Genomic DNA, 15,942 nt, shown 5'->3' on the forward strand with positions numbered 1-15,942 from the left:
CTCAAGGCCTGCCTACTCTCAGGGCTATGCCTCTTTTCCCAGGAAGCTAAGAAACAAGAGTGTTAGAGGCAATGGAGACCTACTCCCCACCTCCTTCATACGTAGAATAACTTGAAATAAAATGATTGAAACACACTTTGGTTATCAAGAGTTCTTAGACAATTGGGATGAACTTTATGTTCTTCTTGATATGGCATTTGGAATTGTGAATTAGTTGGTTGGGCCGTGCCCCTTTCAAACCCACTTCCTTCCTCTTGCCTTTTTTCAAAATGGGACTTATCTGTTCAGCTTCCACACAATCAGCTAGGTTAGGGAGCCTTTTGTGAGGGATTACTCTGATCTGCAGCTGCAACCTGACATTGGGGACACAGGCAGATGCCCAGGTCTGTTTATAGTTTAGGCTTAATGAGGTCTCAGTGACGTGATTGCTGTGCTCTTGGTTGTAAGCCGGAGTGCTTTATGGTGCAGTTTGTCCTTGGACAAGGTGACTTTTTTTTTTTTTTTTTTTTTAAAGATACGTAATTTAGCAGTATCGACTCAGGGTAGTTGAACTAGACTTCTGAAAGGCAAGAAGTGTGTTGGAAACACGTCTGTATGGAGGAGATTTAGTTCTTTTTTATTTAGTAAGTATCCTCCTTTTCTCTGATACCTTAGAAAAATGAATTGTAGTGGTCAGAATTTTGTCTGCAGAGTAGTACTTTTAAGACCCAGTTATAGCTAGGAAGTTATGGAATCCAAAAGGCAACACAGCTACACTTCTTTAATTTCTAGTGAGGCTGGTGCGAAAGGCGTTTTCTCAGCTTGTATCTGAGAAACTTTGAGCCATCTCAGAGTGGGGGAAATGTGTGTGTTTTATTTTTTCAGAATTAACCGGAGTTGATACAGTATATCGATCAAAGTTAGCCAGGCAAGCAAAGGTTTAGAACAGAGTTTCAAGTAAATATTAGGTAAGATTTTGTTGGACAGGATGGGGAATTTCTTTTTGTTATTGTTTTCTAATAACGGCTTTGTTGAGATATAAATTATATACCATTAAATGCACCCCTTTAAAGTATTACAACTCAGTTTTGGGTTAGTACATTCACAGGCTTGGGCAACCATCACCACTGTCTAATTTTAGAACACTTTCAGTACCCCAAGGGGAATTTGTTTTTAAAGTTAAGGTGTAATATTATTGGGGCAACTGGGTGGCTCAGTCAGTTAAGCATCCTACTTCCGCTTAGGTCATGATTTCATAGCTCGGGAGTTTGAGCCCTGTGTCGGGTTCTGTGCGGAGAGTTCAGAGCCTGGACCCTGCTTCAGATTCTGTGCCTCTATTTCTCTCTGCCCCTCCCCTGTTCGTGCTGTCTCTGTCTCTCTCTTAAGAATAAATAAACATTAAAAAAAATTTTTTTTAAGTTAAGGTGTGATAATATTGTTTTGTTTTGCATTTCAGGTATAAATTTGTTTTGTATTTGTATTTATGTAACTTCATGGAGCTTTCAAATAACAAACCAATTACCCAATTATAAAAACGCAGAGGTGGGATATATCATTGGTAGAATAAGTGCGTTGTAAATTTTCATTTAGTAACATTTAGTAGGAGAAATAATATCCATTTTAAAATTGTGGAGTTTATAATGCTTGGAACAAACTTAAAAGTTGTCTTTTTTTTTTTTTTTTTTTTTTGAAAGACTTATCTGAATGCTCCTTACATGGGTTTGAGCTTAGTTGAAGGTGATGGGTGATGATATCTCTTTACTAGTGTGTTTATTTTTTTCTAATCTTTTTTTCCCCCTTAGAGGTGGGAGGTGGTAATCCTTGGTTCTATTACACTGATATTTTTTTTCTTTAAAAAAAATGAAATGGCACTTTAAACATTTCTGAAAAATTATTTTTATAGGTATAATGGTAGTAAACTTTAATGCTTTTGCCCCCTTTTTTTTTTTTCTAGTTTAAAGTACTTTTGCATATGATTAAGTACAAATTTAGGAAATCTCTTTCCTTAAGGAAATAAAGAAAATTTTTAAAAAATTCTGGTATAATTAACATATAGTGTTATTCTTTGATGAATTTTTAATTTCAGAAATTCTCAAGTGAAACCAAAAGTCTGTGAGCCCTGGCACCTCTACTCAGAGAAGATGAAGGATATCGACATAGGAAAAGAGTATATCATCCCCAGTCCTGGTTATAGAAACGTGAGAGAGAGAACCAGCACTTCCGGGCAGCACAGAGACCGAGAGGACTCCAAATATAAGAGAAATCGACCGGTCGGTATTCCTTTTCCTGAATTCCTTTTCTTACCTGCTTGTTGTATTAGACTACACCTTCCTTTTTCATATAATGCATAATTAAAACGAAATTTCATTTTTGTTGTTGGCTTTATTTTTTTATTTAAAAAAATTTGTTTAATGTTTATTTATTTTTGAGAGAGAGAGAGACAGAGCACGAGCAGGGGAGGGGCAGAGAGAGAGGGAGACACAGAATCCAAAGCAGGGTCCAGGCTCTGAGCTGTCAGCACAGCGCCCGATGCCAGGCTCAAACCCACAAACCGTGAGATCATGACCTGAGCTGAAGTTGGAAGCTCAACCCACTGAGCCACCCAGGCATCCCTGTTGTTGGCTTTAGATCACTGGTAAGAATTTATGGTTACATATAAAAAAGGAGCGGTCGGTTGGCTTCAGCCTGCCACCTATTTCTCCTTTTGAGTTCTCCTCTCTCCTGCTTGTACTGCCCTGTGGTGAATTCTGAAAAGGCTTTGCTTGAGAGAAGTCACCTTGTAGGGGTGAGGGTGGGGGTGCTGAAGAGGGAAGAGAGGGAATATGAACCATTAAACTTCATTCATGTACTTAGGGGCACCTGGGTGGCTCAGTCGGTTGAGCATCAGACTTAATCTTAGCTCCTGGTCCCAGGGTTGTGGGATCGAGCCCCTTTTTGGGCTCAGTACTGAGTGTGGAGCCTGCTTAAGATTTTCTCTCTCCCTCTCCCTCTCTCTCCCTTTGCCCCGCTCATGTTCTCTTTCTTTCTCTCTCTCTCTCTCTCTCTCTCTCTCTCTCAAATAAAACAAAACAAAACAGAAACAACCCCCCCCCCCCAACTTCATTCATGTACTTAAAATTGGTTTGTTTGTTTTTTTGCCTCTGCCTCTGTTGTCTGTGTTTAAAATGTGAATCCTTTGGAGGGACTCCTGCAGATTTCAGAGTACTGGAACAATTCTAGATTGTGGTAGTATGATAAGTAAGTTATCCAAGGAAATCCATGGATGTGAAGGAGTCTTTAGATAAGAATTTTGTTTTCTCCAAGGGAAATAATTAAAATACATTTTAAAAAAATTTTAATTAGTTTTTTTATTTTTATTTAAAAAAATTTTTTTTAATGTTTATTTATTTTTGAGACAGAGACAGACAGAGCATGAACGGGGGAGGGTCAGAGAGAGGGAGACACAGAATCTGAAACAGGCTCCAGGCTCTGAGCTGTCAGCACAGAGCCCGACGTGGGGCTGGAACTCATGGACCACGAGATCATGACCTGAGCCAAAGTCAGCCGCTTAACCGACTGAGCCACCCAGGTGCCCCTTAATTAGTTTTTTTAAATGTTGATTTATTTTGAGAGAAAGAGACAGAGACCAAGTGTGAGTGGGGGAGGGGCAGAAAGAGAGGGAGACAGAATCTGAAGCAGGCTCCAGGCTCTGAATTGTGAGCACAGAGCCCCATGCGGGGCTCAAACGTACAGGTGTGAGATCAAGACCTGAGCTGAAGTCGGATACCTAACCAACTGAGATGCCCAGGTGTGCCATGAGTATACATTTTAAAATGGAAGAAATATCTTTCTTCTGAAAAGAAAAAAATTATACCTTTTCTTCAATTGCAAAGGAAGAATGGGGGTGACTGGGTTTAGGAAGGTAAGGTTTGTATTCATGTACAGTATTTGTTATGTGAAAACTTGAGAATCAGAAAAACTTTGCAGCTGACACTGGAGTTTCATTAGCCTGACATTACCTGTCCTTCTTTGGTATGTGAAAGCTGTTGCCTTATTAAACAACATTTTCTCAGTAATAGGTGTTTTCTGTCCCCACCGTATATATATTTTTTAAGTTTATTTATTTTGAGAGAGAGAGAGAGAGGGAGGGAGGGAGGGTAGGGGCAGAAACAGGGAGAGAGAGAATCCCAAGCAGGCTCTGTGCTGCCAGCTCAGAGTCTGATATGGGACTTGAACCTACGAACTGTGAGATCATGACCTGAGCCAAAATAAAGAGTTGGATGCTTAACTGAATGAGCCACCCAGGTGCTCCATCCCCACTGTTTATTATATAGTGCTTTCCTACTCAAGCTGAACTTTGGAAAACAGTCAATGTAATCACTGTCAAATCCTTAAGGTGCCAGTTTTATAACTTGTTTGTGGTTTGTGTTGTTTGCCTAAGCCTTATGTTAATTAACCACGTGGTGAGTATCTTCTGAGTGCCAGGCACTGTCAGTATGCACTTAACTCTAGAAAAAGTCACAAAGGTGACATTGGAGCAGGACTTTGAAGGATAATTAGGTAGGGATGCTTTCAGGTTACTATGTCATCTGTGGTTTGATGGTTTATGAATAAAATGGTATTGATAGTAGAACGTGACTCATGGGATTATTGAAGATTAAATGAGGTAATGCATGTAAAATGCTTAGACTGATGCCTGCCATTCTAAGATGGCATTCTAACATTCTAAATGTTAGATCTTAGAACCAGTTGTCTAGAGCTTAGGATGTGAAAGAGAAAATTCTGCATGCTATGATAAGGAATCTTTTACTATGGGCACTGGGGAACTATTGGAAGTTATTGAGGAGGGTTTTTGTCCCCCCCTTTTTATTTTGAGACAACTATGCAAAGAAATTCTGTATACACTTTATCCCCCAGTGGTAACTTCTTGCAGAAAACTATAGCACCACAGGGGCACCTGGGTCACTCAGTTGGTTAAGTGTCCGACTTCGGCTCAGGTCGTGATCTCCCTGCTTGTGGGTTCGAGCCCTGCAGCTCAGCGCCTGGAGCCTGCTTCAGATTCTGTGTGTCCCTCTCTCTTTGCTCCTACCCTGCTTGTGCTCTCTTTCTCTCAAAAATAAAATAAACATAAAAAACAAAACTATAGCACCATATCTCAACATTAAAACAATCCACCCAGCTTATTAAGACTTCCCCAGTTTTATGGTTTTGTGTATACTCATTTGCATGTGTATATTCTGTGCAGTTTTTTCGCATGTGTAGATTTTTGTGACCATCACCACAGTCAGAACACAAAACAGCACCATCACAAGCATCTCTCATGCTACTCTCACCTCCCTTGCAGCCATAGCCACCTCCCTTCCCCTTGCCCCCAGTCTCTGGCAACCTCTAATCTGTTCTCCACCTTGACAATTTTGTCGTTTTAAGAATGCTATAGGGACACCTGGGTGGCCCAGTCGTTTGAGTGCCCGACTCTTGATTTTGGCTCAGGTCATGATCCCAGCACTGTGGGATTGAGCCCCATGTCAGGCCCTGCACCGAGCCTGAAGCCTTCTTGAGATTCTGTCCCTCCGCCCCTCTTCCCTGCTGCTTGCTCTGTCTTAAATAAAAAAAAAAAAAAAAAAAAAATACTATATAAATGGAATCACGTAGCGTGTAACTTTTGAGATTGGCTTTTTTCACTGTGCATAATTTCCTTGATATCCATCTCGTTTGATATGTGGATCAGTAGTTTCTTTTTGTGAGTAGTATTCCATGTTTTAGGTAGTTCTTTCCTTTTCATTGTGAGTACTATTCTGTGTTATAGAGGAACCATAGATTGTTTAACCATTCATTTGTTGAAGGGCATTTTGGGTTATTTCTAGTGTGTAGTTGTTACAAATAAAGCTGCCTTGAACATTTATATATAGGATTTTGTGTGAATAAGCTCTCATTTGTCTGGATAAATGCCCAGGAATGCAGTTGCTGGGTCATATGGTAAGTGCATGTTTTGGTGTATAAGGAACTTCAATACTCTTTTCCAGACTGGCTATACACTTTTCCATTCCCACCAGCAATATATGAGTGATCCAGTTTCTCTGCATTCTTGGCAGTATTTGGTGGTGTTGTTATTTTTATCTTAGCCATTCTGATAGGTATGTCTGATATCTCATTGTGGTTTTCATTTGTGTTACCCAAGGGCTAATGATATGGAGCTGAGAAGGGATTTTTAAGACTTGATTTTTATCTTAGGAAGATTAGTTTTGAGACAATGTAGAAAAAACCTGCATAGGAGAGAGATAAAATATAGGGAGCGGTCGGGAGTCTCCTGTGCCAATCTATGTGAAAGAGGCCAGGAGTCTGCATCCAACCAAGCATAATAGTGAGGAGAGATGAGAGAGGAGAGACAGGGGCATCTCTGGAAGGAGAAGGAAGTATTGGGGGGGTCTGGGATTGGTGGTAAGAGTTTAAAACTACTAATGGATGTATAGGAAGAGAAGAAGATTCAGGTGAGAATGAGTTTACTTTGAACATGTTGAATTTGAGTGCATCCAGATAAAATGATCAGAAGATAGAGCACAGGCAAGTAAGGTAGCAGAAGAAAAATTTGAAGTCATTAGTGCATCCATATAGATGAAGCCTTGGGAGTGAGCAAGGATGGCTTATAGCTCAGAAAAAAGGTGGAAGCTGGGAAGCTATTGTATGTGGGTAGTCTGGTGAAATTTCTGGAGACAGGGTCCCCGCCCAGTTGGTTACAGTAGAAGTGACATTAGGACGTACAGTGGCAACAGTCAGCTTTTCCTCTCCAGGTGGAAAAGAACTGTAAATAGAATCACTATTGTGCCCTTTGTCCCCTAACTTATTAAGTCAGGAGCCAGACAGCAAGTTTCCTTCATGTGATCGAGTCTTATCTTGAAGAAACAGGAAGGCTGTTACTACTTTTATAAAATGTCAAGAGTCCACATAAACTTTATTTTCACTCTCCTTTCATGTTTCCCAGACTTTTAAATTTGAGTACTGTTTTCATGATTTTTATCTTATCCTTGTGCCCTCTGAACTTTTTTCTTACTTGAAATATTTCTTTTAATCTGGATTTTTTATTTTTGCTCAGCCTTGACCTAAGTAATAAATAAATAAAATCATAAGTTTATGCTGTCTGTTTTTTTATATATGTTAAAATGAATGCATAACTGTCAAGTGTTTTTAAAAGGTCATGTTCTGGGGTGCCTGGGTGGCTCAGGTCACGATCTCATGGTTCATGAGTTCAAACCCCGCATTGGGCTCTGTGCTGACAGCTCAGAGCCTGGAGCCTGCTTCCGATTCTGTGTCTCCCTCTCTCTCTGCCCTTCCCTCCACTCATGCTTTGTCTCTCTCTCTCTCTCAAAAATAAGTAAACATTAAAAAAATTTTTTTAAGTAAAAAAACAGCTTTGTCTAGTACATTATATTTTCAGATATTTGACTCTGAAAACTTTTCTGTATGGACTAAGGGTGTGTGAATTTGTCTATGCCCTTGTGTTTTCAGAGTCAGGAATATTACCTGTGAGTCTACTTGCTTTTTGGAAGGAGAGCGGGATGAAGGAGATTAGTATTTGCAGACTCTGCATTATTTTTCTCTTGATTGGTACTCAGTGACTCAGCAGATTTTCTGGACAGTCAGTGATAGGATGAGTAAGAACACCTGCTTTTTTTTTTTTTTTTTCTCCTTTTCTTTTCCCTGTCGGCATCCATAAAGCTTTATAAAGCTCAGTACGGGTGTGATACGGTTATCTGGCTTGGTGCCAGGTGTTGGTTTCCAATAGCAGCCCAGAGTCCTCTGCTGGAGATGACAACAGCACTCCTATTGGTGCAGAGCCCAGTGGCTTTCTTGCATGGTGAAATGAATCTACAGGGCCATGGGTCTCCTGAGGTTGGCCTGCTGCCGTGATCATGAGCTCTTTTACGCTGTCTGCAGTGAGGCTGCTGCTTCTTTCCTAGGAAATGCTGCTTCAGGGAAATAAATATAGCCTGTTGGCTGGAGCTGAAGGAGGCTCTGTCAAAAGGGAAGAAGAGTATTGAAACCAGCTTCCTGTATTCTAAGCAGTTTTAAATACCTAAGCCTTTATTTGGTTAAGATGTATGATCTGGATGTTACAAATGGTTAATGAAAACTTTTTTGATGAAATCTTGGTTCTGCTTTTAAGTAGCCTTCTGCTAATGGTTTCTTTAATGTCTCGCCATTCTTCCACTTTCTTTTAATCAGAAATAAACAGGTCAATGCCAGGAACAGGAAACTGGGCCTTCGGAGGTCTTTGTCAATGATCGAATTGGTCAATATCAAAATTACAGATTAATGTGAAGTTAATTTGGTGCACTGAAATTCACTAATTAGCAGAATTAAGCTTGTCTGTCCCTTCCCTTCTTATCCTCCCTTTAGGGAGTTAACCTATTTAGGTAATTAGATCTTACATATGTTTTAATTATTTAAGATTATTGTGTAAATTAGCTTTTCAAGGAATCAACTTCACTCTGTTACTAGGTATCAGATGAAAACTTGTGTTTACCAAAGCAGATATGGTGTTATATCTTGGTTTTCTTAAATGTTGTATTCTCACAGTAGAAAGCTAGCCAGACTGCCCCAATCTTCACTTCTTGCTTCTCACCACTGTCAGCAGTTGTAGGGGCTCTGCAACACAGGGGTCACATGACAGAACCCTAACGTCATATACTAACATCTTATACTAAGCATTTAACATGGGTCTATGTATGGTACAAGGTGCTGAATGAAGTTTTTTGTTTTTGTTTTTTATGTTTATTTATTTTTGAGAGAGGGAGACAGACAGACAGAAGGAGACACAGAATCTGAAGCAGGCTCCAGGCTCTGAGCTGTCAGCACAGAGCCCGAAGCGGGGCTCAAACTCATGAACAGTGAGATCATGACCTGAGCCGAAGTCAGACACTTAACTGACTGAGCCACCCAGGTGCCCCTGGAGGAAGTTTTATTTGTGAATTATACTTTGGATAAAAAAAACCCCAAAACATGTATTTATTTATTTGAAAGAGAAAGTGTGGGTGGGGGGGGGAAGGGCAGAGGGAGAGGGAGAGAAAGAATCCCATGCTGTCAACACAGAGCCCTACATAGGGCTCGATCCCACAAACTGTGAGAGCATGACCTAAGCCAAAATCAAGAGTCAGATGCTTAACCGACTGAGCCACCTAGGTGCCCAGATTTTTTTTTTTTCTAAAGCTAAAGCCTGACAGTCTTAAAGAGCTTTTGTCAAATGCAAAATATCAAAATTCTATCTAAATCTAAATCTCAGTCTGGACTGCATATGAAAATCACTTGAAGAACGTTAAAAAACATACCTATGAAGGGCCCTAAACCAGACTGATTAAACCAGTCTCTGGATTAGGGTTCCAGCATCCATGTTGTTGTAAATTTGCCCTGGTGATCGTAATGTAGCCAGCACAGAGAATCTCTGCTCTGGATCTCATGGAATAAAGTTTCTTCTATCCCCTCCACCAGTGGGGCTCTAAGGGTTTCCTGTAAGTCTTTTTCTCCCCTTCTGATTCATTTTCAGTTTAATCCTTTGAAACCTTATCATTGTAATAACAAAGTTAATCTCACTCCCCAATGTAATAGAAACTTTGAATAAGTTCCTTGGAATTTAGCTTTATATGAAGCAGCTAAAAACTCTCAAATTCCTACCAATTATTGGGTAATGCTAGATTATGAACTGCAGAAAAATACCTATTTGCCATGGTATTGGTGTTAAGTTATATTCATTGGTTTTATGGATGAATCCATGGAGGCTGCCTTCTAGAATTTTGCTATCCCTCTTGACTGAAGTGGCCACTATTGGACTAAGTTCTTAAGGGAAGAGCTTGAGATAGTCAGGATCATGTTCCTAACCTATTGCAGTAAGGATGGGATGAGAATTAGGAGAGGAAATGTCCTTTGTAGTTTTCTTTAACTTGTTGCAGGTAGGGAGGATGGGAATGCCTAAAGTCAGCTGGTCTTGGGAGGGCATCAACTTTTTTATTTCTTCTCTGATTTAAAAACACATTTTAATTTCTTTTTGATTTAATTTTTAATATTTTGAGTCTCTTGAAACCTATGTCTGATCATACAAGAGTTCCCCTTAAAAAGTTTATCCATCTAGATGTTTGTCATAAAGGCAGTTTCAGGGGAAGGACATCTCAGAAAAACTTTTACTTGGGCCAGAAAAGTTTATAAGAGGCTACCCATTCTGTGTCTGTGAATTAAGATCTTGTGAATTAAGGAGAAGAGAGGGAGAATATGCTGTAGCGTCTGAGGCCAGTCTATTCTGATTGTACCCCAAATACTGCCTTTTTTTTAAGTTTATTTATTTATTTTTGAAAGAGAGAGTAGGGTAGGGGCAGAGAGGGGGACAGAGGATCTGAAGCAGGCTCTGTGCTGGCAGCAGAGGTTCGAACCCACAAACCTAGAGATCATGACCTGAGCCAAAGTCGGATGCTTAACTGACTGAGCCACCCAGGCACCCCCAATTACTGCTTTCTTTGTGGAGTGTGCCAGACAGGAGTGCTGTAGCCTTTAATCCCCTTGAAAGCTGAGAGGCGCCTCTGAACTGCCAGTTGATTCCTGCCGTCCCCACATTCAGGAACAACTTGGATGAATCCTCAGCCCCCAGGCTTAGGAAGGCTGCCCTGCTGTTGTCCTGCTGTCAGGAAGGGATTGTTCAGCCTGGGGAATGATTTCTGGCCCCTAGTATCTTGTTCCAGGGGCCTCCATGCAGGGGACAGCCCATGGTTGCCTTGTCAGCAGACATTCCGCTCTGGCAGCCTGTTAAAATGAGATGGGACAAACTAGTTATGCGGTGGCCATGCTGTGCGATAGGTGTGCTAATTATCACAGCCACTGGGATGCTGTTAGTGTGCACAGCGGAGGGGAAGTCTCTTATGCAGTTATCTCCCTTTGCTTATGGATCAAATGTTCCTTGTTTCCCTCACCAGATGGACATGAATATGACTGTGTGTTTCCCTGACCTTTATTTGAACCATAGCAGAACCTGGATTTCATTGACCCCTTTTAGCTCCCCAATACCCCCCACTGTGCCCATCACCGTTGCCTTGGTAGCACAAAAAATGCTCAGTATCTTGTAGTTACATAATCCTCAGGAAGATATAAATGTCAGTAGTATTTCCTTGTTTAATGTTTTCTCAACTCCTGGATCAAGCAGTATTTTTCCCTTTGGAATGAATCGACTGCTGCAGAGGCCTTTCTCTGGCCGAGTCATCTGGCCATGGAAAGCCTTTCTGTCTGCAGTGCCTGTCAAGAGAAATAAGGAGAAATGGGTGCTCTTATCTCAGGAGAAACTGTAAAAAGTTACTTCTAAAAAGGATTTAAAATACTGTAACATAAAAAACAAATAGGCGTAATAAAATACACTCCCCCCTAGATCAGCATACATCAAATACTAATGGTATAATCTGTTTAGCTGTCTAGGACAACCTTAGCACTATTGACATTTGAGGCCAGATAATTCTTTGTTGGGGGGGTGGGGGTAGTTCTCTGCATTGTAGGATGTTCGGCATCTCTGGCCTTTACCCACAGGACAAACAGTTGTGAAAACCAAATATGTCTCCAAACATTGCCACATGTCCCCTGGGCAAGCAAAAGCACCCTCTCTTGAGAACTGTGGGGCTACATACACTGTGTGATACTGCGGCCACATGTCACTGAGCATTTGAAATATGTGCAGTCTGAATTGAGATGTGCTAGATATATAAGATACACAGTGGGGGTGCCTGGGTGGCTCAGTTGGTTAAGCGTTCGACTCTTGTTTGTGGCTCAAGTCATGATCTCATGGTCGTGCTGACAGAGTGGAGCTGGAGCTGGCTTAGGATTCTCTTTCTCTGCCCCTCCCCTGCTCACACTCTCTCCCTCTCAAAATGAATAAACATTAAAAAAATACACACTAGATTTCAAAGACTTGGTACAAAAAAAAGTTAAAACATCTCATTAGTAATTTTTATTATTATATTTTCACATTACATAATTAATGTAATATTTATTATATATTACATTAAAATGTAAATAACATTACATTTATTACAATTTTATCAATGATGTATTTAAAAGATAGTATTTTCTATTGGATTAAGTAAAATATATTATTAAAATTAATTTCACCTGTTTTTTTTACTCTTTTAATGTAGCTACTAGAAAAACTTAAATTACATTTGTGACTTGCATTATATTTCTATTGGACAGCACTGAACTGATCTAATTGATCAAATGTAGTTTAGCCATTAATTTTGTATTAGGTATTTAATACCCAATAAACCATTGGATTGAAATTATTTTTTTCTTTTGAAAATTTTTCTTCATACATTACTGTTATAAAGACAGAGAATATGTAGAGTGTTACATATCACCAGTTTGTTCTCCTGAGTACCTGCCAGTGGCATATTAAAAATCACTTCAATGTTCAGGGGCGCCTGGGTGGCTCAGTTGGTTAAGTGTCCAACTCTTGATTTCCACTCAGGTCATGATCTCATGGTTTGTGGGATTGAGCCCTGAGTCAGGCTCTGCACTGATAACGTGGAACCTGCTTAGGATTTTCTCCCTCTCTCTGCCCCTCTCCTGCATGTGTTCTCTCTCTCTCTCAATAAACAAACAAACATTAAAAAAAAAAAAAAAAAGAGCAAAAGGAAGACCGATTTTTAAAAAATCAGTTCAATATTCAGATGATGTATGTTTGTGTTAACACTTCCCTCCTTCTTGTATGGGAGGTATATAGAGTTGTATCTTAAAATATAATTTATTTCTCAATTGATGACATTGAATTTAGAGGCTGAAAGAAGCTTTTGAACCAGTTTAGCAGACTGTTCTGAATTTCGACCTTTTGTGAATACTAGAAAGTAACCTGCATGAAGGCAGTGATTTAGAGGTGTGGGGTCTGTCCACTCTTGCATCCCTAGCACCTAGAGCAGTATCTGGCACATAGTAGGTCCTTCAGTAAGTATTTATTGAATGAATAGATTTAAAAAATCATATATTTTTCAGTAAAAACTGGCTGTTCAAATATATCGTTACCTTGTCATTTCTTTAGCTTTATTCCCCTTCCCCTTAATGTTAATTTCATTATGCAAACATTTTCCTTTTTATATTTAAACTCATCCATCTTGCCTTTGATAAGTTTCTGGCTTTGGGGGAAAATGGAGACTATTTTCCTCCCATAGCTCAACTAAGTAAGCAATTTAATTCTCTTTCTTCTATTTATTTCATCTTTTTAATGTAACTTTTTGGGTTAATCCCAGATGGATTAATGTGTGGTATATCTTTTAGATGTTGGAGTTGCCAATTTCCAATGTGGGGAGCATTCCCCACCCCACCCTCCACCCCACAACACCAAGAAATTCTTGGATACCAGCAGGATGTCTGATAGTTCAACTCAATTCTGACTCTCTCCCGAGACAGCATCAGATTCTACCTGTTAAGGGCTCAGACCTATAAGACTGCCCTCCATCTCTCAACGTTAGACACTAGTCGCCTGCCCCAGGTTGTTTGTTATCTTTACTTCTGACCCGACTGGCTATAGATTGAAGGTTCCACCAATTTCCTCATTAAAGTTCTTTTAATTCACTAGAATAGCTCACAGAATTCAGGGAGACACTTACTTACATTTATCAGTTTATAAAAGACATGTTAAGAGATATGAATGAATAGCTAGACGAAGAGAAACACAGGGCGAGGTGTGGGGAAAGAGCATGGATCCCCAGGTGCACCAGTCTCCTGAAATCTCCATGTGTTCACCATCCTGGAAGCTCTCCAAACCCAGTGTTTTTGAGTTTTTACAGAGGTTTCATTACACAGTCATTATTGACTAAGTTATTGGCCATTGGCTGATTCAGCCTGCAGTCCCCTGGTAGGGGGCAAGACTGGAAGTTCCAACACTTTAATCACGTGGTTGGTCCTCCCAGCATCCAGCCCCCAGCTTTGGATGAGGTCCAAAAGTCACTTTCATTAAGACAATAAAAGACACCTTCATCACTCTTGGCACTTAGGAAATGCTAAGGGGTTTTGGAGCTATGATCCAGTAACTATGGCTGAAGACCAAATATATACGAGAAATGTATTTTGGTTATGTGAGTGACCAAATATACATTTCTTATAAATCACAGTATCATAATGTGAAACCTGGATCTCAATGAATTCATCTTTAATCTGTTATTTGTTTTTCCCAACAATATTCACTGAATCATGTTTCTCTACCCTGTTATTTATGCTTTCATACAGCAAACACTTATAGTTTGAATATGTTAAGTCTTTTCTCTTGGTTTATTTCCATCTTTAATCCATTCAAACTTAAAATGTCAATAACTCACTTTACAGAATGTTAATGTGGTGGGATAAGTTTATTTTTATCTTTAAACAGACATACTCTTTTATTCCTGGCCTGTTTGGCCAGGTAAGCTTTTTAGGAAGGCTAGAGAGGAGAAGTTAGGCCTACAATCAAATAGTTGGAAGGATGAGACATCTGTGTGGTTACTGGCAGGGTGGTATAAAGATAATTTTATTTTGTTTCAGTATAAGTCTATAATGTGTCTGTGTTTAACATCTGTTCATCTTTGGTTTAAAAATAATGAGGAAGCACATTTTTTATTTTTGCAATTAAATAAAATAGTTTTTTTGCATTCTAGTATTCTAATCATGTACTTGTGACTTTGACTTTGAAACTACCATTTGCTTATCATGAGGTTAGTTGAGAGAGTCAGAGTTAGAGAGTCATAGTTTATTTTAATCTGATACTCACCCTGGGGAAAGAGGAGAGCTGTTTATGAGGGTACATTTGAGGTCATCTTGTACAGTGATAGTTTATTTGCTTTTTTTGTTTGTTTGTTTGTTTGTTTGAAAGCGTCATAGCATAGTGATTAAGAGCCTCAACTCTGGAGCCTGGACTCAAATCCCTGCTGCCACTCAACATCTAAGTGCCTCCCTTTCCTCAGCTATAAAATAGGAGAAATAATAGTACCTACCTCATAGGGTTGTTATGAGGATTTAAATGAGTTAATACCTAAAAAGTATTTGAAACAATGCTTGGCACATAGGAATGCTGTGTTGACTTGTTATAAATTAATTTGCCCAGATATTCCTGTCATCTTCGAGTAAGTAAGCTGTTGCCTTTACAGATAAATGCTAGTCATGAGATCTGGCTATAAACAAGGACAATTACTCTAGCTTCTTCTATTTCTTGCTAAAGTCCCGGGGTAGGTGGGATAGAGGCAGCTTTAGGTCAACAAAATAAAACTGAAATTACTAAAGCTAATGGTAGTGGGGGAAGAAGGTTCATCAAGAGGATGCAACTGCCAGTTGACCTGTGAGCTGGACCCTTACAATTGGAAGCTCCTCACTCCCTCCCCCATCCTTGGAATGTGGCTTCCACTTGCCTTCCCCTCTCCCAGAAGCTTCCCGAGGAACACAGCCTTGAGATAATAATGTGTTGTTGAGACCATCTGGACTGTATACATGACTGAACCTGGTTAGCGCTTCTATATAAACTTTTAAGACTCTGGCAGGTGGGTGTGGAGATGTACTCATCTTGTCACTCAAGAAAAGTCTCATATGTAAATTCCCTTGCTTATCAAACCTGCCACCTACCAATCTGAGGTGGTTTGCCTCTTTCCTTGGTCTCTCCTTGCCCTGCATGTATGGGGGCCAGTTTACAAACCAACTGTTGGCAAGCCAGTCAGGAGACCAAATAAATGGCCTTGGGAAAGAGGCATCCTCCTTGGGGGAAATCCCTGGTTGGCTATCTACATTGATGTGGGGAGTGGTGGCCTGTATGTTAGATGCTTGTGGACCACCATGTGAGTACTAGGACACCCTGAAAATGGCAGCAGGTCTGATACACATTTGAGAAACTACACATAGCACACTGTGCTCGCTCTGCCCAGTGAGCATTCATTGTGAGCTGGCCTCTAGTCTGGGCAGCTCTGCTGGCCACTGATGCCCAACTAACTAGAGGCTGAAGCTTGGATC

At 40.1% G+C, this 15,942-nt stretch overlaps 1 protein-coding gene across 8 annotated transcripts in view; it reads left to right on the forward strand.

Moving 5' to 3' along the window:
- The window catches only part of ABCC5 (ATP binding cassette subfamily C member 5), a 79,752-nt gene that overhangs the window by 1,638 nt on the left and 62,172 nt on the right, over positions 1-15,942 (forward strand). For 7 of the 8 annotated variants that reach the window (XM_007077551.3, XM_042998571.1, XM_042998573.1 and 4 more), the window contains exon 2: positions 2,066-2,249. In XM_007077551.3, the coding sequence (XP_007077613.1) occupies positions 2,121-2,249 (129 nt within the window). In that variant the 5' untranslated portion in view covers positions 2,066-2,120. Of the gene's footprint in view, positions 1-543; positions 624-2,065; positions 2,250-15,942 lie in introns of those variants that run through there. The other variant, XM_007077552.3, reaches the window with a different exon arrangement.

Source organism: Panthera tigris, chromosome C2 (assembly GCF_018350195.1).
Source record: "Panthera tigris isolate Pti1 chromosome C2, P.tigris_Pti1_mat1.1, whole genome shotgun sequence".
NCBI classification, from domain to species: Eukaryota; Metazoa; Chordata; class Mammalia; order Carnivora; family Felidae; genus Panthera; species Panthera tigris.